The sequence below is a fragment of the Eulemur rufifrons genome, chromosome 15, assembly GCF_041146395.1.
Source record: "Eulemur rufifrons isolate Redbay chromosome 15, OSU_ERuf_1, whole genome shotgun sequence".
NCBI lineage: Eukaryota > Metazoa > Chordata > Mammalia > Primates > Lemuridae > Eulemur > Eulemur rufifrons.
In genome coordinates, this window is record NC_090997.1 from 45,005,416 (window position 1) to 45,030,503 (window position 25,088).

Genomic DNA, 25,088 nt, shown 5'->3' on the forward strand with positions numbered 1-25,088 from the left:
TATGGAAGAAAATTTACTTTTGATCAGAATTGGGACTCCAGAATTAAAACCTTATTACTTGTAGCCTCATTCAGATTACCAGAACTCATTTTCTATTTAGTATATCTTGCCCTGCAAGTATAAAAACCAGATCTTTACAAGTTTAAATTTATGTGAAAATTCACACATGGTTATTTAACAAAAGAACCATTGTTTTGGCCTTGCTGGTGTTAAGGAATAAAGCTTGTATATACTCACTCTACTCCCGTACCCCCACAGTTTAACTTACTACTTGCATTTTCCTAAAAATGCTATTCTGCCAAACCAGTGGTTCTCAGCTGGGCTCTGTTCTGTACTTCAGGGACATCTGGCAATGTCTGGGGACAATTTGGTTATCACAACTTGACATAGGTATCTAGTGGTAGGGGCCAGAGATGTGGCTAAACATGTGCAATGCATAGGAACAGCCCCTCACAACAAAAAATGAACTGGCCCAAATTGCCAGTAGTGCTGAGGTTGAGAGTCTCTGTACTAAACTGTTAAAAGCAGACAGAATTATCCACCTTACAGCTACCCTGTGCTATAACATTTCTCAAATATTAACGGTCACATGAATTATCTGGGGACCTTGTGAAAGGCCCATACCACTTTTTAGGCTTAAAACAAAGAATTGGTGAAATATAATTACCAAAGTTGAAAAGAAAAAACCTTTTTCTTTCTTCCATTAATTAGGTCAGTTATAAATGTATATGTGCTGGTTACATTTAATAAGATTGGCTTAATTGGTGGAAACATGCTATTACAATTCAACTAAATAATCCACTGAAGCATTTTTTTTTTTGCTCACTTCATTATAAGAAAACTATGTTTGGAAAGTGAGTTAAATCTGCTGAATCATGGTTTTCATATTAAGTCCTTAAAAATAAAAAAACTGGATTCTACTGATAATCTTTGAGGTAAGACTTCTACAGCTGTTAAAATTGAATACATAACATTCTGTCATGCAGTAAGTTACAGAAGAAGCAATTTAGAATCAGGACTCACTCAGTTTTTTTAAACACTCAAATCTTATGAGGAAATTAGCTTCATTAATTCCTGGAAAATGCTTACAATTAAAACACTGGTTTTATTCAAATACTACCCATCTGTACATTAAAAAACAAGCAGAATAGAAGTAAATGTTTTATTCTTCCAACTAAATTCCAGTACTACAAGGGTGGTAAAACAATGATACACTGGAAAAAATGCAGCAATAAACATTTGTTAAAAAGAATGATAGAATAAATAAAACTACCAAAAAAAAAAAAAGGAAAAAAAAAAGAAAATCATATAAACCCATTCTGAAACCCCAAGAAGTCCTGGAATACAGAAATGCCCTCCTCTATTTCACAGGAAGCACTGTAGGCTATTTGCTTAATATTGTCCTGGGATTACATTCTAAAATTATTAATAACTGGTTACAGTTTGGTTGTAGTGCACAATTAAAATCACACTAACTTCATCTGAAGTGTCATTCTACAGTTTTATTTACACAACCAGTGAAGGGCATGTTCTAGAATACCAGCTTTAATCCTTTTCAAACATATTAATATGAGAAGCCAAATTGTAATGATACAGCAAAATGAGGCCACTGGTATTAATACAGGTAGCAAAGGTCCACATCCAGGTGGTACTGACATCAGGGGAATTTCCAAAACCAGTTGCTGCTGCCTAAGAGTGGTTGCCACTGACGAAAGCTTGAAGTAACCTGTATTCACAGGGGGGTATTGGCATTGCTGCATGTCAATAATTGGGACCTCTTGCAACAACTCAACAAGGAACAAGGCAGCCCACAAACGCAGAATATGTGATACGTGATTCATGAAACATCTAAAGGGGGAGAAAAGGAAAATTAGTGCACAGTAAAGGTAAAAATTCAAGCAAATACCAGATCTTGATTCCCAGTATTCCCCCTGGCTATTTAAGTGACCAAAAGCCTTACAAAGTTATGCTGCCTATTTCCTCCATGTGTTTTCTCTATAATTTTCTGTTAAATTCTCGAGTATGAAAATAATTATCTTCCTAAAAGATGGTCTTGTTTCCATTTTTTAACTTCAAAGGTAAAATACTTACAACTAGCAGGCTGTTCTCCATATCGTCGCATTATTTGATCATGCGTAAACTTCACAAATGCATCATATTGTTCTATAAATAAAGGTGTATGTCAATTACATGATTTGTAAAATGCCCTCTATATTAGAGCCAGATCAACTCTCAAAATACAAAATAGTAAGTCTAAGTTGACACTTTTAGTGCATCAAATGGAAGAGCATGAAGCTGAGTAAACCTACGTTTTAGTCCAAATCACATGACCTCATAAACAGACTAAATGGGGTTTATTTATTTACTAAGATTAGAAATAAAAAGCTTGCAATAAAAAGATACCTTTCTACTTTGAAAGTTTATACATGGTCTATGAATGGCAATTTACTGCAATGAGAAAACAGAATAAAACATCCACCTATAACCTAATCAAATGTCAGAAAAAGATGTCACATAACTAAGCAAATTCTCTTACATTAATATCTTGATTTAACTCCGTAAGAATCAAAAAGCTTATAATACCTATATATAGTAAAATCTGTGGTTTAGAAAGAGCATCCTGATTATCATAATTTTATTTGCTGCACTTACCAAGCTTTACTGAATTTTTTGATAATTAAAATAAGACTGCAGTTTAATACCCTAAAATGATTTACACAGCACCAGCCAATTAGATATTTTAAATGTCCAGATTGATGGCAAAGTTATGAAGGATATAAAGTCCAAAATTTCACAACACAACTGAGGTACACAGCTGAAGTCCATTTTTAGCACAAGATACATACATCAAAAGAAAATTGTAGTTCACTAATACTGCTACTAATCTACATGGCTAGCGAATACTCTTTTCCTGAGGTTGCTAAGGTGGGCCATGACCTACAAGAAAGTTAATTTCCTTTCTTGAACTGAAATTCTCTCATTCTTAAAGAACATACTTTACCAGCGCATAGAAAGGGTAACTTAACTGATATAAAGTACATGTGGGAAATAATGCAGTTCTTAAAATGAGCTTCTGGGAAACTGTAAAAAATAAACTCATCACATACCTGCAAGTTTTGTGTTCAATATTTCTTCATATTCTTCTCGAACTTTCTCTTCACGTTCTTTCAACAAACGTTCACAGATCATCCCAACTTGCCGTAGAGTAAATAAGGGCTGTTCTTTTTTTAGTGGTGAGGATGTTGCGGATGAAGTCCCTATGTATAACAAGAACAAACAACAGCACCTGATTGTTAGAGCAATGATAGAAAGCATCTTCTAACTGAAGAGGTTTGATTGGGATCTCTTCAATGTTGATATAAAAGAATTTTTAATCCATTTTTAGCACAGGATTTCCCAAGAAGTCATAAAATGGGATTAAAATTAAAATTCTATCAGCTTGTGACTCTGGAAAAACACAGCAAGATATAATCAAATATAAGGGAAAAAGTCTAAAGATGAATAGAAAAAAATTCATGATACAAACAAAATGTAAATATCATGATGATATATCCCATTAAAAAAACTTATCTCCATTCTAGAAAATAGCATACCATGAAGTGTTTTAGTGACTAAACCTTCCTACAATAAAGAACATCTCTAGTCTAAAGCTTAATTTTACTTAGTCCCAGAGTAACAAATGATTATGCCTGTAAAGAGACAATGTTAAAAGCCAAACCACAGTAAATATCTTAACCCACAACAAACTGGGGGTTATTCTACCTTTTCACTATAATGGACCTCATTTTCCAAACCCCTTAACTTAGGAGTTTCCCTCTGTTAAAAAAAGAAAATAGATTTCATGTTGGCACAATAAAACCTTTATGTTAAAAAAAAGTGTACAGCATGAACCCTTTTAAAAAAGATACTTTAAAAAACATTCTAGAATCTAGATATTTGTCCCTTGCTAAAGGAGCATAATTGATTCTGAAGGTTTTTGAACACAGTAACCATTATCAATTCACAATTCACATGGAAAAATAAGCTCAAGCATTGAGCTGATGATATGCTTAAAACTCTGTAATATAAAACTACACTGTCGTCACTAAGATTCCTAAAGCAACTAAACCCAAGAGGAGCTGTACCATCAGTGTCTGTCAATTCTATTAGTAAAGTAGCAAAAAGATTCCTTCAGTATTTTTATACTTAGAGTAGGACCTTTTTTTTTTTTTTAAAGAAAACATTATTTTGTGATCTTAAAAAACATAATTTTTAAGACACTAATCATAGGTCTATGTTAAGAAAAGCTGTATGGGAGAACAGTATGCCAAGGTTCTCTGTTTAAGCTGATTTCATAAGCAAAGACTCAGAGGCGGCTTATTGATTTCTGTGATCTCTTAAAGGAAAGGACACTGAAACTTTATCACCTGAATTTTGTACTTTTTTTCTAGTAAGGTTTTTGTTTTTTAATAATATTAGTTCGGAGACCACTTTGTAAAAATAAATCCTCGACACTATACACCTAATATTTAATATTTAAATTTTATGGTTCAGGGTTCTTAGAGATTATGAATATCATAGCCACCTGGCATTATCAGATAATGAGATACTTCATATAAAAGATTTCTTCAGAAATGTGTTCTCTTCAAGTACCACTTAAGGCACTATGATCTTCCCAAAATCTTAAGAACATCTGAAATTAATCCTTTTGAGAACTGAGGATTATGACAGCCATCTATTATGACACTACTACCAGTATTTTATACAACTGTGTCTACCACAAGAATAAATAAAGTACACCAGCTTTAGTCCATAATTACTAAGGCTATCTTAACTTATTTTCAAATTCCTAGCTTTGTTAAGGCTGCCAGTTAATTGATCTTCTGAGTAAACTAACTAATGAAAGGATAATGTTCTTAGTTTCCTGCTGATATAGTCAGTCTAGTCCCCAACCCTCACTCTCCTTACCAAATTTCAACCACTTATACCTGGCCTCCAAAATCTGTAGGTATACTATAGTATTTAGTTTGGAATAATTTCATGCTTCCTAATCTAATTTTATTTGACTATTTTTGTGGCCTTTGAATTTTTTTTTACTCTGCCAGGTTTTCCTATCTTTGCTGGGAAGAAAGAGAACAAAGGCAAATGTCACAAGAAAAACTATTTTGCTGGGAACTTTATTAAAGTTTTGATGGCTCTTTTTCAGCAAGAAATTTCAATTTTCCCTTCACTTCAAGTAGTCCTTATTTTTCTGCCCTTTTTAAAAAAAGTTTATTTGCAACCACTTCCTCCAACAAGGAGGAGGTTGAAACAGATACAGGATGAAAAAAATCCACCTTTAGGAATCTATCTCAATAGTACAAAATTATGTAAGGGTATGTGCACAGGGATATTTCTATAAATACTGTAAGAGCAGAACTTCTAATTAATCTATCAATAATGGACGGTTAAGTAATTATGGAAAATCTATAAAATGGCAGTGTTCAACCATGGCAAGGTGTAGCTATATGTAACAAAGAAGCATATGGTGTATTGTTACTGTTTTTGTTTTCTTAATAAATGGGGGTTACAAATCTTAGTACTTATAGGATTGTCCATACTTTGGGGATATTATATACAAGTGGTTGTCTCTGGTTAAAGCGGGAATCCAGGTGGTGGTTTCTTATTTTGCACCGTATTTTTAAGATATCATGCATTACTTGTATAAAATTTTTTTTTTTTTAAGTAGGGGAATAGTAGCTTAAGTGACTAAAGGCAATTTGGATTACACTTTTCCCATTCTAAAGAACATTTCTTTTCACTTAAAGAAAAAACATTTCTATAAGTTTGTTTCTTGAAGTTTATTACCTGGTGAAGCTGGTCCACTGAGGAGAAATGCATGTGGCTGTGCATCAGAAGTACAACATGGATCTGTCTGTTGGAAACTAGTTTCTAAATGTCTTCTCTTCTGCATGCGTTTATACTCTTGTTTTATGTTGTACAGAATTTGTTCTAAAAGAAAAAAAGGTAAGATTTGGCAAGATAAAAACTTTTATTTTTTTTTTAAAGGTTTGCTTTCCAACAATTATTTAGTAGAACCAATCTACCCAAAATATCCCCTTCAAATAATTTCCAGAAAACTGATTCTGGGAGAAATTCATTTCAGCACAACTGGGGGCACTCGCTCAGAAACAGAACATACACACAACCTGGAATCCAACTATTCAATAATATCCTTTTTGTTGACCACTGAATGCCAAAAAATAAGCTTACAAGGTTTTCATTCAAATAATGGTCAGTCTGTGAACTAAAACACCTATTTTACTCAGATTTTTTAAGAGTCCCAAACTCAAAGCTCATCTATTTATCACTCACAGAAGTATTACGATTAACAGGTTTTTCCACGCCCATATAAATAATTAGAAGGGAGGAAGATTATGTATATTCAAGCAGTACCACTGAGAAGTGACAGGTCAACAAAACAAAGCAGATGGGAATTAAAAAACCATCGTACATCCAATGGTCATGGCCATTAATATTAAGCTCAATAGACCCTAAGAATATTACAATATTAACAGCAAAGCATTCTGAATCTCAGTAGTGGTGGGGACCCACATAAAGTGATTAGTATTAATACATAACAGGTCGTTGTCAATAAGTAAGAACCACTATATTACAGTGCAATTATCTTGAACCACAACCATAGAAACAGGGTTAAATTATATACAGCCTATCCTTTAGGCCAGTATGATTCATTTTAGAAGATTTCTAATTCAAAATAGTTACCATTTAGCTTCTCCAGAAAATCCCTGCTTGGGGTTTCCACTCCCCTCCAGACTTTCTCACTATCCCCTTAGCTACCAAATTAATGTGAAACTATATCCCAAGAAGTCTACTAATCCCAATCCAGAGCAAGATTAAGCAAAAATGAAAAGGTAGCAATTAACAGGCAATAAAAAGATTCACAAATACAGCGGAGTGTAACTTTAACATTCAACTCTACAATGATGCATGAATTTAAGAACTGAAAATTCAATCGAATGCTAAAGATTTATGTACAATAATCTTTTGTAAAATTTAATAGTGTTGGTTTTCTTAGATATATACTTGTTACTTGTCTCTTTTCTCACTTTATTTCCCTAGGAGAAGAACTTTGAGGACTTCTGAGAGACTCTAAGGGGACATAAATCAGTCCCCTAAACATTTTACTTACCGCCAGTGTTTCAGTATTTTAACTGGAAAAAAAATACAGTTGCAAGATCTAGGTAGTTAAGATACCATTTGTATAAATTTTTGTGTGTAAACAAATCTGTTTACATTATACATGAATGTGTGGTTTAAGTACAAAATCACACATTGGAACGATTAATTTCAGGATGGTCGTCAGGAGTGCTTTAGCTGTACTTAACATTTTCAGAATGTTAACATTTGTTTAATATGAGTTATGGTCATTTTCAGTCCTTTTACATTTATTTGAAATAGTTTGTATTAATAATTTAAAAATGAAGTTATCGGTATGAATAAAATGGCTGTCTACTGAATAGTTAAGATACCTTGATATAAATGGGTTTTTTAATATTTACTAGAGGTATTCAATAGAACTGGTGCAACATCCAATCTCAACCAAGATAAGCACAAATATCCTCATCTTTTAATAACAGAACTCTTTTTAGTAACAATATTCTAAAAAGCTTTAAAAACAATGATATTTCACTGATAGACAGCAAGCTTCACTCATTTACCACTCTTTCTGTTCAAAGCTACCACTATCCTGATCAAAACTGCCATTCAAAGCATCATAAAGTTCATCCATAACCAGAGACTTTAGGATATACTAGCTCGGGTAACTTGACTTTAGTATCTATCTTTTGTGTGACTTATATATTAATACATTATTTGATCACCACATAGCTGTTCTCAGATTACTTTAGTATTCCTTTTGCTTCACACACACACATACACACACACACACAAAAACAACCAAAGCACAACTAAAATGTACCAAAAATGCTTACAACAAACTCAATTTATTCATCTGACAGTCTCAATTGGGATCTAGTCAGGATTAAGATAATAGTAAAAACTTTAAAATTTAGCTGGGTAAAACTCCATACCATCTAATACTTAGAGACATCACTAACAAGATAAAGAACTTTCAAGTATAATATACAAATAAAAAATTCGCCAATTAAAATGTACAAATCAGTGAGTTCTGGCAACAGTATACAGTCTTGGAACCATCACAACTGTGATAAAGAACTTACCACCACCCCAAAGAGTTCTCTCATGCTCCTTTGCAGTTAATTCACCACTGACACCACACCCCTAACCAATCAGCCAATACTGCTGTTACTATATAGTTTTGCCTTTCTAGAATTTCATATAAATGGAATCATAAAGAGCATAGACTTTTGTGGCCGAGTACAGTAGCTCACACCTGTAATCCTAGCACTTTGGAAGGCTGAGGTAGGAGGATCACTTGAGGCTAGGAGTTCGAGACCAGCAGCCTGAGCAACACAGATCCCAGCTCCACAAAAAAATAATAAAAAAAAAAAAAACTGCCGGGCATGACGGCATGTGCCTATAGTCCCAGCTAGTTGGGAAGCTGAGGCAGGAGGATCGCTTGAGCCCAGCAGTTTGAGGTTGCAGTGAGCTATGATGACACCACTGTACTCTACTCTGGGCAAAAGAGCAAGACGCTGTCTCCAAAAAAAAAAAAAAAAATATATATATATATATATACACACACACACACACACACACACACACTTTTGTCTGAACTTCTTTCACTCAGCAAAATGCTTCTGAGATTCATACACATTGCATGAATCAGAAATTCCTTCCTTTTTTATTGATGAGTACTATTCCAGTATGTGTGTGTTCATTTATCCATTCTCCTGTTAATGGACATTTGGACTATTTCCAATTTGAGGCTATTATGAATATTCAAGTACAAATCTTTAGGTGGACATATTTTCATTTCTCTTGGGTAAATACCTAGGAATGGGACTGGACTTCCTGATCACATGGCAAGTGAATGGTTTTATTTTGGAAGAAACCACCAAACCATTTTCCAGAATAAGTTTACCATTTTGCATTCCCACCAATAACGTATTGGAGTTCCAGCTGCTCCACATCCTTGCTGACACTTGATATCATCAGTTAAAGAGCTGAAGAATTTTGAACACTATTGCCTGCATTGCTTTTTACGTCTACTATGATGCAACTATGTCATCTAAGCCGCACCATGCCCTCAAATGCTCTAATACTGGTAGCATGTGATCAACAATGTTATGCAGTGAATGGTCCAATTTAACTTGGCCAAGATCTCTGCAGCACAAGGAGCAAACAGCTAACTACAAGCCTCAGGCTCAATTTCTTTCAGTTCAGGAGTATAAACAGTTTTGAAGCTAACTCAAGAAATTTCCTCAGATTCAATATTCTACAACTCAATAGCCTACTGAGCTAAGTGCAATCTAGATACCTAGCTGACTTAAACTGTTTCCATACATGAGTAATGTACTTATGTCTAGTTTTAAGCTACGCCACTACATGTAACATTTGACATTGTTTTGCCAACACAATTTACAGTCTATAAAGTCAAAGCTTTACTTGCATTATCAGCTGCACATTCCATTTTTAATCACATAGCCTTCATATTTGGCTTATGAGGCATAGACTGAATATGCAATCATTTAGAGCAAAATATACATGGTTATTATAATGACAAGCTATACCACAAATGGCTGTATAGCCCCTTTTTAAAATTCTATAAACTACATTACTCTCCTACCATAAAATACTGCCTAAGTAAAAGTCAGTATAAGCCTAAGTGAAAGTCGTGGCATTTTTATTCCCAAATCTAGTAAATGTCATTAAGATTGCTAATAAAAATCCTCATCCTTGGCCGGGCACAGTGGCTCATGCCTCTAATCCTAGCACTATGGGAGACCAAGGCAGAAGGACTGCTTGAGCTCAGGAGTTTGAGACCAGCATGAACAAGAGTGAGACCCCCAACTGTACTAAAAATAGAAAACTTATCTAGACTTCCTGGCACACACCTGTAGTATCAGCTACTCTGGAGGCTGAGGCAAGAGGATTGCTTAAGCCCAGGAGTTTGAGGTTGCAGTGAGCTACAATGAGGCTCAGAGGAACAGAGCAAGACTCTGTCTCAAAAAAAAAAAAAAAAAAAAGAAAAGAAAAAAAATTCTCATGCTTAACAGGTAGATGTATCAATGAGCCAGCACTTACTCCTTTGGAGTACTTTTATAAACAAGGCATATGAATGTGAAAAGAAAAAGCCTCTTTTTAGTTACCACTGCTTACTTAAGAAATCCTAGCTGAGGCAGGAGGATCGCTTGAGGTCAGAAGCTGGAGACCAGCCTGAGCAAGAACAAGACCCCATGTCTACTAAAAACAGAAAAATTATCCAGGCATGCTGGCTTGCACCTGTAATCCCAGCTACTTGGGGAGCTGAGGCAGGAGGATCGCTTGAGCCCAGGAGTTTGAGGTTGCTGTGAGCTAGGCTGATGCCACAGCACTCTAACCTGGGCAACAAAGTGAGACTCTGTCTCAAAAAAAAAAAAAATCCTAACCACAATTAATAAGGTCAACAATATAAAGAAGAGAAAGCAGCTATGGGATAAAAAAATAATTGATGAAGGTAGGAGAAACATCACGATGGGACTGAAAGCAAAGAGAGGAACACAGAATTGAAAGCAATTAAAAATGGGTTTAAAGGAGAAGCATAAATGAGGGGCGGATATCAAAGTATCTTTCTAGAGTCCACAGGCTCTAAAAATCTGGTATGTGAAACTAAACTTTTGCTCCAGACCCATAAAGCTTTACTATTTTACAACAAACATAACTACTAGATCAAACGTGGTTTCATGAACAGTTTTAAATTTAGGTGTATGAGACTCTTTTGTATCACTTTATATGCCAATAATACCATTTATTTCTCTATGGAATATCTTTGGGGAAAAAACAGTGAAAGTACATCTAGAAAGACAACACAAACAATGGGACAAAAAAAAAAATCTTCAAAGTCTGCCAGTTCTAGTCAGGAACACAAATATATGGAAAAACTGTACATAATATAATTAAGAAAACCTGCAATAGTCATTAAGACCCAAAACTAAGAAACTGTTCCAAATAAAATAACAGAACAAATCTAGAGCTCTGAACTACATACTAGACATTGCCATGTCTACTTTATAAATTAAAACACACACAACTGGGAGTTGCTATGGAGACCCATCTTTATAAATCGGCTATTTTCCCAGGATCATCTGTTCAGAAACTAAAATAGTTCTTATGTTCTCCTTGAAGGAACTTTTAGGACAATATTCTTATCCAACCAAGAGCTATTTGATTAAGAAGAATAGCTGATGCCATTTTAAATTCACTTTACAATTACTGCTATATCAAAGGGACCTGAAATCAAATTAAAGGTACCTATGGTTTTAACTTCCATCTGGATTAGCATGAATCCTATTAGTAATGAGCACAATACAGCTATACACATTTAAATAAACTTTAGGGTATTATCCATAATACTTTAAAAGCAAGTGGCTTAAGTTCTAAATTTACATTATATAGCATTTTACTATATAAGAGATATTCACTTACCTTCCTACAGAAGGGAAAAAAAACTATAATCACTACAAGGTCAAATTTTATTATTTCACTGGTACTATACAGCCAATGATTACTTATTTTCAATAAATGACTCAATTTGTTAAGACCCTGAAGGTAAGTGTAAGTTTCACAAATTAACTGCACAATGGGATCCCACTAATGGAAGAAGTCCAACAATTCTTAATCAGTAGGTAGATCCTCCCTAATATCCAGTAAGTTTCGTACCTCTAGTTTACATTACACTAAGGGGATATGTTAACCTTGTTGTTTTTGTTGGGTAGCTCTTATACTACTTAATCTTCTCAAATAGCTTACAAACTAGCAAAACAGAGTAATAACCAAAAAAAGATAATAAACGAAGAAGGGGAAATTGAACTATCCAAAATCCAAAATGTGCGTGCTACAGAAAACATCTGGTCCCAAATCAAGAAGCTCAGTTCCTATTCTAAATTGACCACAGACCCATGAAGGCAAAGTAATTTATATTTGCAAGGTTTTAACAAATTGAGTCATTTATTTAAAATAAGTAATCACTCGCTATATAGTACCAGTGAAATAACAAAATTTGACTTTGTTAGTCATTATGGTTTTTTTCCCTCCTGTAAAAACATAAGTGAATGCCCCTTATACAGTAAAATATTATATAACATAAATTTAGAACATAAGCCAGTTGCAAAAACTGAGAAAGCAGACACCTTGAGGATTCCAAGGCAGCACAGTCAATCAGAAGAACAAATCCACCTCCTGTAACAACTTGTTAGGGAACATAACATACACACACACACACACACACACACTCTCACAGAAATTTAGCTTTAGCATTAACTGGAAACCAGAATTTGCAAACTGATGATTTACAGGCCAAATCTAGCCCCACGGACATGTTTTTTTAAAACGTGTAAATGTGTCGCCAACATTTAAAAATTGGGTGATTTTACATAAAAAGTCAGATTTCTGACTACTCTTGGGAAAACACTAGATTATAAGACAAAACTCAGCTGAAGATGAAAAGTGCCTGCTATCTTTTGAGCCTAAGTTCTCAAATGCTTCTAAAATTTTAATGTATACACTAATCACCTGAGAATCTTGTTAAAATGTAGGTTCTCAGGGGCAGGACTTAAGATTCTGCATTTCTCATGAGGTGATGCTGCTAATCAGTAGCAAAACTGGAATTAACTAGTCCCCACCTAGTTTACTTCTCTCATTTATATTAATTGTCTGGAACTACAGGTATTTAGGTTTCTAATCTCTGCTTAAAATAAGTCCCTTAATGTGACAATTATTAAAAAGTGGTTGTTTATTTATTACTGGACAATATGTACTAGGGAAGGGAAGGAGGAAGACATTAATTAATATCAGGGCTTATTACAAGTACAAAAATATCTAAGCTAATCTAAACTCATTTTGCCACACTCACCTGAATGGTTTTTGTAGTTGAGTTAGACATACCACTTCCAAGCAGGAAAATATTCTACAACTTAATTTAACTTGACTGGACCTATTCAGGGAGACTCATTCCATGACATAAACCTATATACCCTGATTCATACAGCGTTCCTAACACACTTTTTTAAAAAAAGGAAATTCATGTTCATTATATGACTGATGGTGTGAACAAATGCAATTACTTTTCTACCATGACTATTTTTTGGAAGAGTAAGACCACTTCTCACACTATAAGGCATTGATTAGAAGCCCACAGACATCTTTTGTTTATCCCATGTGTTTTGTAAGTTAGCTGTGAACATTTAACAGTCAACAGATTTCACAAAAATTCTGACATCTGGTGGTGGGGGGGCCTACTGGGAAGATCTGATAATAAAAGGTTCAAAGTCCCCATGGCTGGAACTAAGGAATGGTCTAAATATAAATTAGAGTCATCTCTAACTGGAAACTCAAGTCAGGAGCATGCATGTGACTGCTTAGAGAGCTAATAAGTGAGAAAGGCATGGAGCTGCACCTAGAACTTGGGCCACCGAAATTTGATGGCATCAAATTTCACCTTGGGCCATCAAATTTTGTTACAATGAGCATCAGGTCTGGTCCCCACGTGTCATAGCAACTAAAATCTCCTATACTTTTAACCAATTATAACCACTTAGAAAAGTTCTTCTGCCAGAGAGAATAATACTTTAGCACAAGGAACAAAGCAATCCCTTATAACAAAAGGCATAGTTCAGGCACAGTAATGTTTGAAAATTTGGTTTTCTTCAAAACACTGTACATTCTATTCTTCAGTTGCTAAGTCAGTTCAACAAGAAACCAGAAAAATCAACTTTCAAGTCCCTCCAAACTTCCCCTTAAATTTTTTTGAGGGAGTTTTCTAAGAATTAACATTAACAGAAATGAAAATGAATGCTATACTAAAAAGCCAGAATGAATACACATCACATACTGAGACAATTTCAGAAAATTAGCCAGTAAATAAGCTCCAATACCTTAAAAAAAAAAAAAAAAAAGCACACTTTCACAAAAGTGTGATTTAATCAGTAAACTGATTTCAATGTTTAGACTATCAAAGGTGAAAATAATATTAATACTAATGTGAGAAAATGTCCAAAAGACATTAAAATAGGTACATTAGATAAAGCATAAGAATTACTTTTATCCAAGTTTAGCTAGCTTAAGTATCAATAGTGGCTGCTCTAGCCTATCAGTCCCTCAAGAGACTTTTGTCCTAGTATCTGGAACTCAAATGGAGTTAGTAAGGGCTTGGAATTAAGTAACTTCTAGAGGAGGAATTTACATTTTTCAATAATATTAAGAAAAACTAGGCATATGAATAAACCTAGAATTAAAAATTAAGTCAAATCCAAAAATTGCATTAATGGAAAATTACAATTTTAACAAAATCACAATGTTCTAAAGTACGAGTACATCTCAAGATGATCTGCTTATGACATTTATGACAGATAAAAACTAATGACATAAGATTTTTAAAGGGAAAAAGAAAGGAAGCTATACTCCAAGACAAACTAAAAGTACATCATGCGCAGCCCAGTGCTGGAAGGTTAAGCCACTACCACCACCACCCAAAAAAGCCTACCATCAAAAGAGAGATTACGAAATTTGTTATACTGTAAAATTCTGACTAATAGGTCTAAAATAAATATTAAAGGTGACAAATTCATATATTAAAGCTGACATACACCAGATTTTTAAATTGTAATACCTACAAGGATTCCCTGCTCAATATAGCTGCAGTATCATTTCATCATGTGAAAAATTTGCTGTAACTTAAATCATTCAATTCCTTTAGAGATAAAAGATCAGATCTTCATTACAAAATATGTTCTCCTAAAAATCCTGTAAAATCTTTTAAAAATGTGTTTCTTCAAATAAGCAAATCTCTGACAATGATAAAATTCTTGGAAATGGGACTATAACTACTGTAATTCATCTTTATCTTTGTCCAGAAAGATGAAGAAATATTGTGAAGTATACTTCAAGTGCCTCAAAATATTATTCAAAGTCTTAAACTCATTGTAGTATTTCCTACTATTGATACAACTCATTCAAGTCACAAACATTGTTGTCAAGTTACACATTATGACTATTTTGTCATAAAACAGTCTAAAAGGAAAAACTGGTAGAGAATTAACAAGTAAAACTGAAATGACATATTTTTTTCAACTTCAGCACCTTGGGAAATGGCAAAACTTTATAGACCCAACAAATAAATTCAGTATTGTAAAACTTTATTTGCGATAAAACATTAACTAATGGCAGATAAGAGTAACTGAGGGACTAGTTTCAAACCATTGTATATGGGACTTGCCATATGACCCAAAATTCAGGAGACATCCCTGTTACCAGTCATTGCTACAGCAAGACTGCTGCTGATGGATCACATCTCTTAGGTTTGTCTAGAAAGCTGAGAAACATTGAGGCAGGATGACTTCAGAATCACTACAGTCAGCAGTAAAATTAAAGATGCATCTCTTTGAAGTAAATTCATTTATGAAGACTTCTTTATCATCTGCAGATGCCAGACTGGTTCCTATATGCTTGAGTATTTCCCCTTCATACCTTTTCAAAAGTAGGCAGTCTTCAAAAAGGCAAGAAATTCACTGTAGTTTCACATATGCATAAAAAACACTCTGTGAGTCAACAGTACTAGGCACAGTGTTAATGCAAGGACTGCAGAGATCACAAATTGCTGGCTAACTAATTCAGTCATAGGTACTTGAAAATACCCACTCCCAAATACCATTATCTAGTTCATGAACCAACTATCCCAGAGGCCCAAACTCAACCCATGCTATCACTGCATTCTTCTTTAATAAGAAGGAGAATCAAGTTCCTTTTCAAATAGGAAAAATACTCAAAACTGGGCACTTCCACTCAATCTCTTTTATTCTCAACCTTTCAAAACAAGATTTTCTATCAGTGTGTCCTCCTGGGCCTATTAAAACACTTAGTAGAAAAGACCTACTTGAGTAACACACTGTATTTTTTCCCCTAAAAAGCCATTCAAAAACTGTAGAAATTTATTATTCTCCTTTACATCTCAGATAATGTCTCTATGGCAACCACAGTAGCTAGTAGCATCCACATGTAAAGAGGGACTAATCTCTGATCTAGCCACATTTTAGCCTATGTATTTCAGTTCTCAAATTAGGCTTTGTTTCTCTACCTTAAAAAAAAAGAAGAAAGCAGCTCAATGTCAATAATGAATACAACTGTACTGTTTTTAATGGCCATAAACTTACAGGATTCTTAAATGCATAACTCACAGAACTATGAAATAACTGCAGCTACACACAGCCCTAATTAAAATTTCAGGTTTAAAATCCAAAATACAAAGACCATTAAAAACATTTAGTTGCCAAATCCACTGAGAAACTAGAAGCAACTTAACAGCTGTCTAAATAACCACAAAATATTAAAAAACATTTCTGGCTCAACATAAATGACATCTGAAGTGAGATGCTGCCTCCTTCAACAGACATCTCATTTGTTTGCCTAGAACCATTTATATTTCATTTAAGCCAGCTGGTGTCTCCGTTTGCAGGCATGCATCAATGTCTAGTGAACAATCTATGTTCCTGTAAACTCTTCCCCATTCACAAGCTGTAGTTTCCATTTTCAATGGCAAGTTTCCAGCAAATACAATGAGTCCTTACAAAGGAATTTAACTCCTCAATCCGATTCCTAAGACAGACTAGAGCAATGGTACCAAGCCATAAACAATATGTATTAATGTGCTTAGCAAACTCACAAATAAGTTAACTCCACTGAAGGGTATCTTCAAGACCACTTACTCACTACACAATTATGAAAACAATGTGTTGGACTGGACTGAGTCTCTTGTAATGTTGCCTAATATTTTGGTTTTATTAAAATAATTTCTTGGGAATGACATGCCAGTCTTCTGGCTAAATGGTAATACTATGAGATGTTTCAAAAACCAATCAAAAAGAACACTCTAAATTTGTTTTCAACTATAATAACTTAACCAGGATGAGTATGGATGCAGCTACTAGAGGCATTCATTTCCCCAACCATTTTCAGTGCTGCTTCTCCCCGTCCCTTTACTTTCCCATATCATCCACTTTTCCTTTTCCACATCCAGGGATATTACAAGCTTTACTGCTGACACCCTAGACCAGGGTAAGCGAACTTTTTCTATAAAGACTACATAGCAAATACAGAGCTTTGGGGCAATACAGTCTCTGTGACAACTACTCAACACTGCCATTATAACCTGCAAATGATAATTTTTTTTTTTTTTTTTTTGAGACAGTCTCACTCTGTTGCCTGGGCTAGGGTGCCCTGGCATCAGCCTAGCTCACAGCAACCTCAAACTCCTGGGCTCAAGCGATCCTCCTGCCTTGGCCTCCCCAGTAGCTGGGACTACAGGCACCACCACGCAGGGCTAATTTTTCTATTTTTAGTAGAGACGAAGTCTCGCTTTTGCTTGGCTGCTCTCGAACTCCTGAGCTCAAATAATCCGCCCGCCTCGGCCTCCCAGAGTTCTAGGATTACAGGTGTGAGCCACCACGCCTGGCCTGATACTTTTTAAAAAGAGGATGAGCACAGCTATGTTCCAATAAAATTTTATTTATGGACACTGAAATTTGAATTTCATATAGTTTTCGTGTGTCAAGAACTAATTCTTTTGATTCTTTTCCAACCATTTAAAAATATAAAAAACATTCTTAGCTCTCAGGCTACACAAAACTATGGCTGTAGCATGTCAATCCTACCCTAGACTCTGGACAGCATTTCTGAATTAGTAACATTCCAGGTGCCCCCAAAACCAGGTTCAGGTATGCTGTGTGTGTAAAGGTGCCCCTAAAAAAGTCACAATACTACTTGTAATAAAGTGTAATAAAGGCTCTTGGTCTTGGGGTTGAGAAAGCAAGCTTTACTTCTTTTAGTTCAGATAGCCCTTTCCTTTTTCCTAGTATTAAGTTGCAAAAGTTTGAAGAATATTGATTTAAATAAGAATAGTCATCAGGTCAAACTTTGGAATCACCTTCCTGGGATGACTAATATAATAGCTAGGGTTTAAAACAGATGTCCAAATTCCTGAAACTAATAAAGCCACAACTTGACTTCAGCTATACCACCATAAGAAACTATGAGAACAAAGATAATTATGTACATGCTCTGAAAAAAATTCACTTCAGTACTCTAGTTCTAAATTATTTAAATTATATTTGAACTCACAGAAGTAACAGGAAAACAGGTTCCCACGGAGTTCTAGTCAATCGCAATTTAGTAAGCCACAGTCCACTTCCAATCCTAGCTACTTATTTCAGCTAAGGATATATGGGTATTCACTCTAGTGAAGTTTAAGAATAACCAGTGTTAAAATATTAATAGGAATCTAAAAATTAGGTGCTTGAGAAAATTATTTCCAAGTCTGCTAACATGAAAACTGGGAAGCTCTTTGATTACCTGCACAATACTGCAGCTCCCATTATGACAACATTATTACAAAAACTATACAGGAGCACACCCCAAACTGGCCATATAAACACAAAGCCAAATTACATTTAGGATATCATCCAAAATCACAGTTTAAAAATGTAAATTTTAGCAAGTCAAAACCAGCAATTACAACTGGTTTTCAAGTCAACTTTTTATGTTAATATTCAAATTAGTTGAAATAACTTTCAGCAGACTCAAAATCACTTAGGATATGATTTTAGGGTTCACGATATGATCAAAGTTCTAAAGTTAAAAAACACCTGGAAGAACAGAAGACAGCAATATTTCAGAAAATGTGAATGTGAAGCAGTTGGCTTAATTGAAACTTGGGATAATGTGGAGCCAACTGCATTAACCAACGCTACAAATATATCAATGAAATCACAAGTTTACAAAGGATGATAACAATTCCTTCTGAATAAATGCCTTTTAAAGTGGGGGAGCATGTTATAGTTCCATGCTGGTTTACATACACGCTCAAGACTACTTTAGCAATGAGATATGGTACTTTAATTCCCAAAGCTAACACTGTATTAATTCACTCCCTTGACTGAAATTTATTGCTACAGCTATTTTGAAATGGCCTTATTAGTTAAACGCAGATTCTATGATACCATTTCACTGAAGGACAAACCCTGAAAATGTCAACCACCAGTAGCTCATTCTTGACACTGGTTGTTTCCCTTTTTTCAAAAAAGTCTATCAATCAATCAACAAATGCCTTTATTTAAAGGCAATTTAGATGATATTAAACAAAATTATCTAAGAATTTCTGTGAAAACTTGCTACAACTCCAAAACAGTAAGTCAGATCAAACATTTAACGGGAAAAATGGTGGCCTGGGTATTTTAGGGTCTCCCCCCATGGATTTAGGAAACGATATTTAAAAATCTTATATTAAAAAAAACAACAACACTAAGTAAATTTCAAGAGGAAGTTAATAAATATAGTGATATATATTTCCAACTTTTTAAGCTAATGATAATGAGACATTTAAATCAAGCTATGAAAAAAGGCTTTGTCTAAGGGTGATATTACCAAAAAGGCTCACACAGAAACCTTTGCATGCTACACACAAAGGAAACAGATTTACACTTCAAGTCCACAAAAGCCTATCCTAGGACTGTGCCAGGGGCACACAAGGATTTCAAAGTTCTGAAAAAACTGGGCATACATATGCTGTACAAAGCAGCCAAAAGACATTCCCCATAGACTCTTTCAGGAAATGTTTCAAGATGAAAAGCAAGAGTCTGAAGTCAACTTGGAATCTTGGGTTAATTTCTAGTTCTCAAGGCTAGATTGTTTTCTCCCAACATACTTTGTTGGGCAGAAATAAAGCATTTCCAAATAAAAGCAACTACTCAGCCTCAATTTTCAACACAAATTGCTTTTCATTAAAAGTTCCAAGATTTCTATAGGTCTAGACATATATATAGTGTGATCATATTACAGTACTCGAGAAGAGCATTTTCTTTGTTGTTGACCCTGCTAGGGAAACAGGTCTTGACTCAGCCAAAGTGGCGTTCTTGTGGGTGATTAATGACAGGCCTAGATCTCGCCCAGTGACATCCATCCTCACCCCCCACCCCCTCTATACTAAAATCAGCCATGTCTGAACTGGAAGAGGGGCTGTCGCCTCGTCTCAAACCACCCAGTCCCTGAATTAATAGCTGCAACCAATCGATTAAGGCAAACAGACATCGAGATTCGGGTGAAATGTGACCTTTCTCTCGCCTAAATTTATGAATAATATCGCCCTCTCTGATCATTTCCGCTGGGGCTCTACCGACTACGGAAATACTCAATTCCGATCACTCGGCCCAAAGAAAAGGATGTTCCTCTTTCCCACAATACGCCCCTACCCACCTTACCTCCAGACCGCCCTCCCCCCTTGACATCAGACCATTTCTATTGTGTCTCCATAGCCCAAAGAGCTAATTAAAAGAAATGTGGTAGCTGAGTTACTTTGCTAAGAACGAGAACCACAGCCCGGCACCCCCACCCCGCTGTCGCATCCCGAGCCCAAGGACCCCAGTTCTCTCGCCCACCCCGGAAGCCGCGGGGCCGAGTCCCACCTGTAGTGAGGCGGGAGGAGACGTCGCCGAAGGGGGACGGCTCCATTCGGAGATACTTCTGGGGCGAGGCGGCCGCAGCCGAGAAGGAGGCGGCGGTGGCCGCGGCAGCCGACGACGGGGAGGCGGCGGCCGAGGTGGGCGCCGACAATGGCGCACATCGCCTCCGCTTCGGGGACGCTGGGCTCAACAGCGGGTCGAAATCCAGAGTTCTTTTTAGAGTGGCTCCGCACGCCATGGCCGGGGGGCAGCCGAGGCGCCGGGCTCGGGTGGGGTCGGGGAAGGGTGACGGGAAGAAGAGGGCAAGGGGAGAGGGGAAGAGCAGAGAGTCGAGGAGAGCCTAAGCGACGAGCTCAGAGAGCCAGGCGGATCGCGGAGCGCCGGCTGAGGAATGGAGAGCTGCCGCCGCCGCTGCCTCCGCGGCAGGGGCAGTGGCCAGGGCCGGCCGGGGCGAGAGCGGGAGGGGCGGTGGCAGCAGCACACGCCAGCCAGCCGCGTCAGGGGGGCTCTTCCGCCTCCTCAGGCACCGCTCCCCCGGGAAAGGCTCCGGCCACCTCCGCCGTCCGTTCGAGCTTTGCGCCGCGCCTGATGCGCTCCTGTGCTGAGACCGGCTCCCTTCGGAAGTCGAAAGTAGCCCCGTGGGGTGTGAAGCTGGAACACAGCTCCTAATACGCCCGAGTACTGTCAGTAGATTTCCAGCCGCGGTCGATGCGGAGGGATTACGAGGTGGCTGCGGCAGCAGAAGCTCAAGCGAACACGTCCAACCGCTTCCCCCTCCCCCGTACGACTCTTCCACCCGCCGGCGGCCCCAATATGGCGTCAATAACAACGCCGCCGATTCAAATCCTGCGGCCCCAGAGCGCGTGCGCATAGGGGCGGACCCACCTGAAGATGCATCCTGGGAATTGTAGGTTTTAGCTACGGGGAGGAATGGCGTGAAAGCCGGGAAAAGAGAAGTCATATAAACTACAACTTCCGTCATGCAAGGCGTGCTACTCCAAGTTCCGGGTTGGAATTTAAATCCCCCTACACAGCTTGTGTAAAAGGAACTAAGCAAAAAGAGAAAAAGAAAAGGCTCCGAGACAGTGGGAGAGAGGGAAGCGAACCAGTGGAGAAAGTAAGCTAAGCGACATAGAAACCTTTAAGGCTCTGCACATAGTTGCTCCCACAGTGATTTAACAACCGGAAAATAGAAAACTAATCTAACCTAATAATCCAAAATAGATTAATTTCGGTATCAAGAGTGCCAAAAACAAAACCTGTCACATCGAGGGGATAGGAAATAATGAGATTATGAAACCTATTCAGGATTTCAAGAGAGAACAACAGTAATAGTATCAGGTTACCGGATCCTTGACTGAACTCGATGCTTTTCCTTTCCCAGGTAGCTGCTTTCATCCACTTATTAAATTCTGCAAAACCAGCTTTTTTTCTGTAAAGGAGTAGGATTTGGACAGCATACAGAACCAAATTGTTTCTCTCTGGGTGAAAAGCAAGTGATACCAGAAATTGCATTAACTCTCGTTGAATATTGGCACATATATTGTGAACCCAGGTACTACACAAATAAAAAGACAATGAAATGTCTAGGTAGTAGATATTGGACCTATTGTAAGCTGAGGAGGAAAGAGTGTTTCAAAAAGCTGTACTTTTAATCAGATACCTCAAATAAAAATCAAATACAGCATTAATTTTACAACAAAAAGTGATTTGTGTAGAAACTGTCACCAGTCCAATACAAAACTAATTATCTTATGCAAATGCCATATTATCAAATGATTATGGATATCAAATACTGATTTCCAATGTTCATTTATTCCTGTTGTTTACATAGTAACTAGATGTTTTGTAGCCATTTTGTCTTTTATTTTTCATACCATGTTTGGATGGTATATATATTCAATATATTCTTGTTTTATAGAATCGTCAATGCCTCAAAGATCAGCAGTCCTGATCACACTGTTTGTCTCAACAACTAAGCTGTGCTAATTTTAATTTAGGATATGCTATTTGGAAAATATCTTTTGAAAAAGATCAGCATTTAATGAAACAGCAGCTTAACTAAGATACCTAGGTAAACTTTTACTAAATTGTAAGCATTCCAGGAAATGTGTGATACTGTGAAATAAACAGAATATACATGTTTTATTTAAATGGTAGAAAAAGGTTGGTTAACCTTTGGAAAACAAATAACATTTTTGTTCATGGTAATATTTTCTAAAATTAAGATTTGACTTACATTATAGAACTTACATTAGAAAGAGGGTGTTATGAGTTGAATTGTGTTCCTTCCAAATTCACATGTTGAAGTCCTAACCTTGAGTACCTCAGAATGTGACTTTATTTGGAAATTGAGTTATTTCAAATATAATTAGCTAAGATGAAGTCACACTGGAGTAGGGTGGGCCCTTAATCCAGTATAAGTGGTGTCCTTATAAAAAGAGGAAATTTGGACACAGGCAGAATGTCACATGAACACAAAGACAGATTAGGGTGATGTATCTACAAACCAATGGATGTCAAAGATTACCAGCAAACCACCAGATGCTAGGAGAATCTTTCACAGTCCTCAGAAGGAACCAACCCCAACGACCTTGATCTCAAAGTTCTATTCTCTAGAACTGTGAGACAATAAATTTCTGTTTTGGCCATCCAGTTTGTGGTAGTTTGTTATGGCAGCTGTAAGAAACTAACATGGGGGGACTATAGTTATCATTTGAAATACACTGGACTGCCTGGAAAATTAGCAAAGAGTTGTATTTAAACATTGGGGGGTGGGGGGAGCAATCTGGTAAACTTGACAGTTTAGTCATAGTGGCTGCCTGCGGTCACCATTGCACAGCATATCTGCAAAAGTCTGTCAGGATTAAACAGTGACAAGGTGGGGCACCTCCCCTTCTACCAATGACTCAGGAAGCTATTTCAGAAACTAAGAGGATGGGCAACCCTTCCCTGTTCACATTTGTCTTTGCTCAAGCTTTCCGCTCCACACTTTCTGCCTGACTACTTACCCTTTAAGACTCAACCCAAGCATTTACTCCTCCAGGAAGCCTCCCCCAATGTTTCAAGGCTGAGTTAGTTTTGTAGACTCACAAAGAGAGAGAAAGAGAGAGAGAGAGAGAGAGAGAGACCTATTTGCATATATTCATCATTATCCTCACCACACTGCCATGTAATTGTTCACAAATCTTCCTCTCCCATCGGTGTGTTAGCTCCTTACCCATACTGTAGTACCTTGTGTACTTCAATAAATATTCTTTGAGTATTTTTTATCACTCTATCCTCCCAGTAGCTCACATTAACCTTGTGCCTCAAGATAATTATCTACTAAATACTATAGCAACCCTTTTAGGGTGGAAGATAGCTGTTGGAAGGGGAAAAAACTTTATAAAAATATTTCTTAGGCTAAAATTGAAAATAAAAATAATACTTAAAAGTCATGTCTTAACATAGTTTAGAAGTGAATTTTTATTAAGAGGAAAAAGCCTGTATTCGATACATTAATAAGTTAAATCAGGTAACATGAATCTAAATAGATAGTATAGCTAATAGTTCCAGTGACTTAGAACAGAATTGTTCATGTTGTAACTAAAAGGCCAAATACAAGTTTTAAAGGTTTGAAATATTTAGAATAGTTTTGCCACAATCTAGCAAGTATTTTCTTATTTATACAATCTCAAAAGCCTCTGAAGAAAAACTGTTTTACTGATATGCTGGTCTTGCTTGGTATTAGATATTTCTAACACCTCTCAAAATATTCCCCAGGATCTAATTCTGATGAGTCATTCTTTGACTAAAGCTAATAAAAGTAGACATAGCTAAATAACACAAAATCTCATCATCCTGAGCCTAAAGACCCTCTTCACACCTTAAATCATTTTTAAACAATTTTTTCTGACATCAAATAAAGATAAATGCAAAGATATAAGGTGTGGAGAGGTGTTTGCTGACTTTTCGTGCTGAGTTTGAGTAATCATAGGCTCAGCATTAGGAGCAGCAGTTCTAATTCAGGAACCACTTCAAATCTATATTCAGAACAAGCATCGCCTAGGGCAGAAAAAAATTGTTTAATCATTGTGTAAATGAGTGCAGTTAGGGAAGAACAGACACTGTAATTCCTTCTGTATAAGATATTGCAGGCTGGCTAAACCTCTTCTAAGCAGCATATTTGAAATACATAATATTTTCTATTACAGATAGGATGCTGGCTAATTTTTCTTTGTTTTCATCATTTTGGATATGGTCGTTATTTTGAGTTGATGGTTAGATTTCAGAGTAATCAGGACATATATCTGCCAGTGATTTCAAAAGGTTACCTAGTGCAGTCCTCAACCTCAAGACAAGATTACCTGTGAACTACTCAAGCCAGATCAGTATCTGTCTGACTCTTCCTAAAGCTTTCCAAGAACAACATCCAGAATCCTATTCAAGTGTGAAAACACAACTGCAAATTCTCTTACATCTATCTTTAATTTTGTC

At 36.5% G+C, this 25,088-nt stretch overlaps 1 protein-coding gene across 1 annotated transcript; it reads right to left on the minus strand.

The window, feature by feature from the left end:
- Positions 1-1,091: 1,091 nt before the first annotated feature.
- On the minus strand, positions 1,092-20,854 carry AKIRIN2 (akirin 2). The gene is made up of 5 exons (XM_069487774.1): positions 20,613-20,854; positions 5,827-5,970; positions 3,108-3,257; positions 2,092-2,163; positions 1,092-1,848 (listed from the first exon to the last, which is right to left on the minus strand). The coding sequence occupies exons 1-5, from the start codon at positions 20,845-20,847 to the stop codon at positions 1,838-1,840; spliced, it is 612 nt and encodes a 203-aa protein (XP_069343875.1). The 5' UTR covers positions 20,848-20,854; the 3' UTR covers positions 1,092-1,837.
- Positions 20,855-25,088: the final 4,234 nt, after the last annotated feature.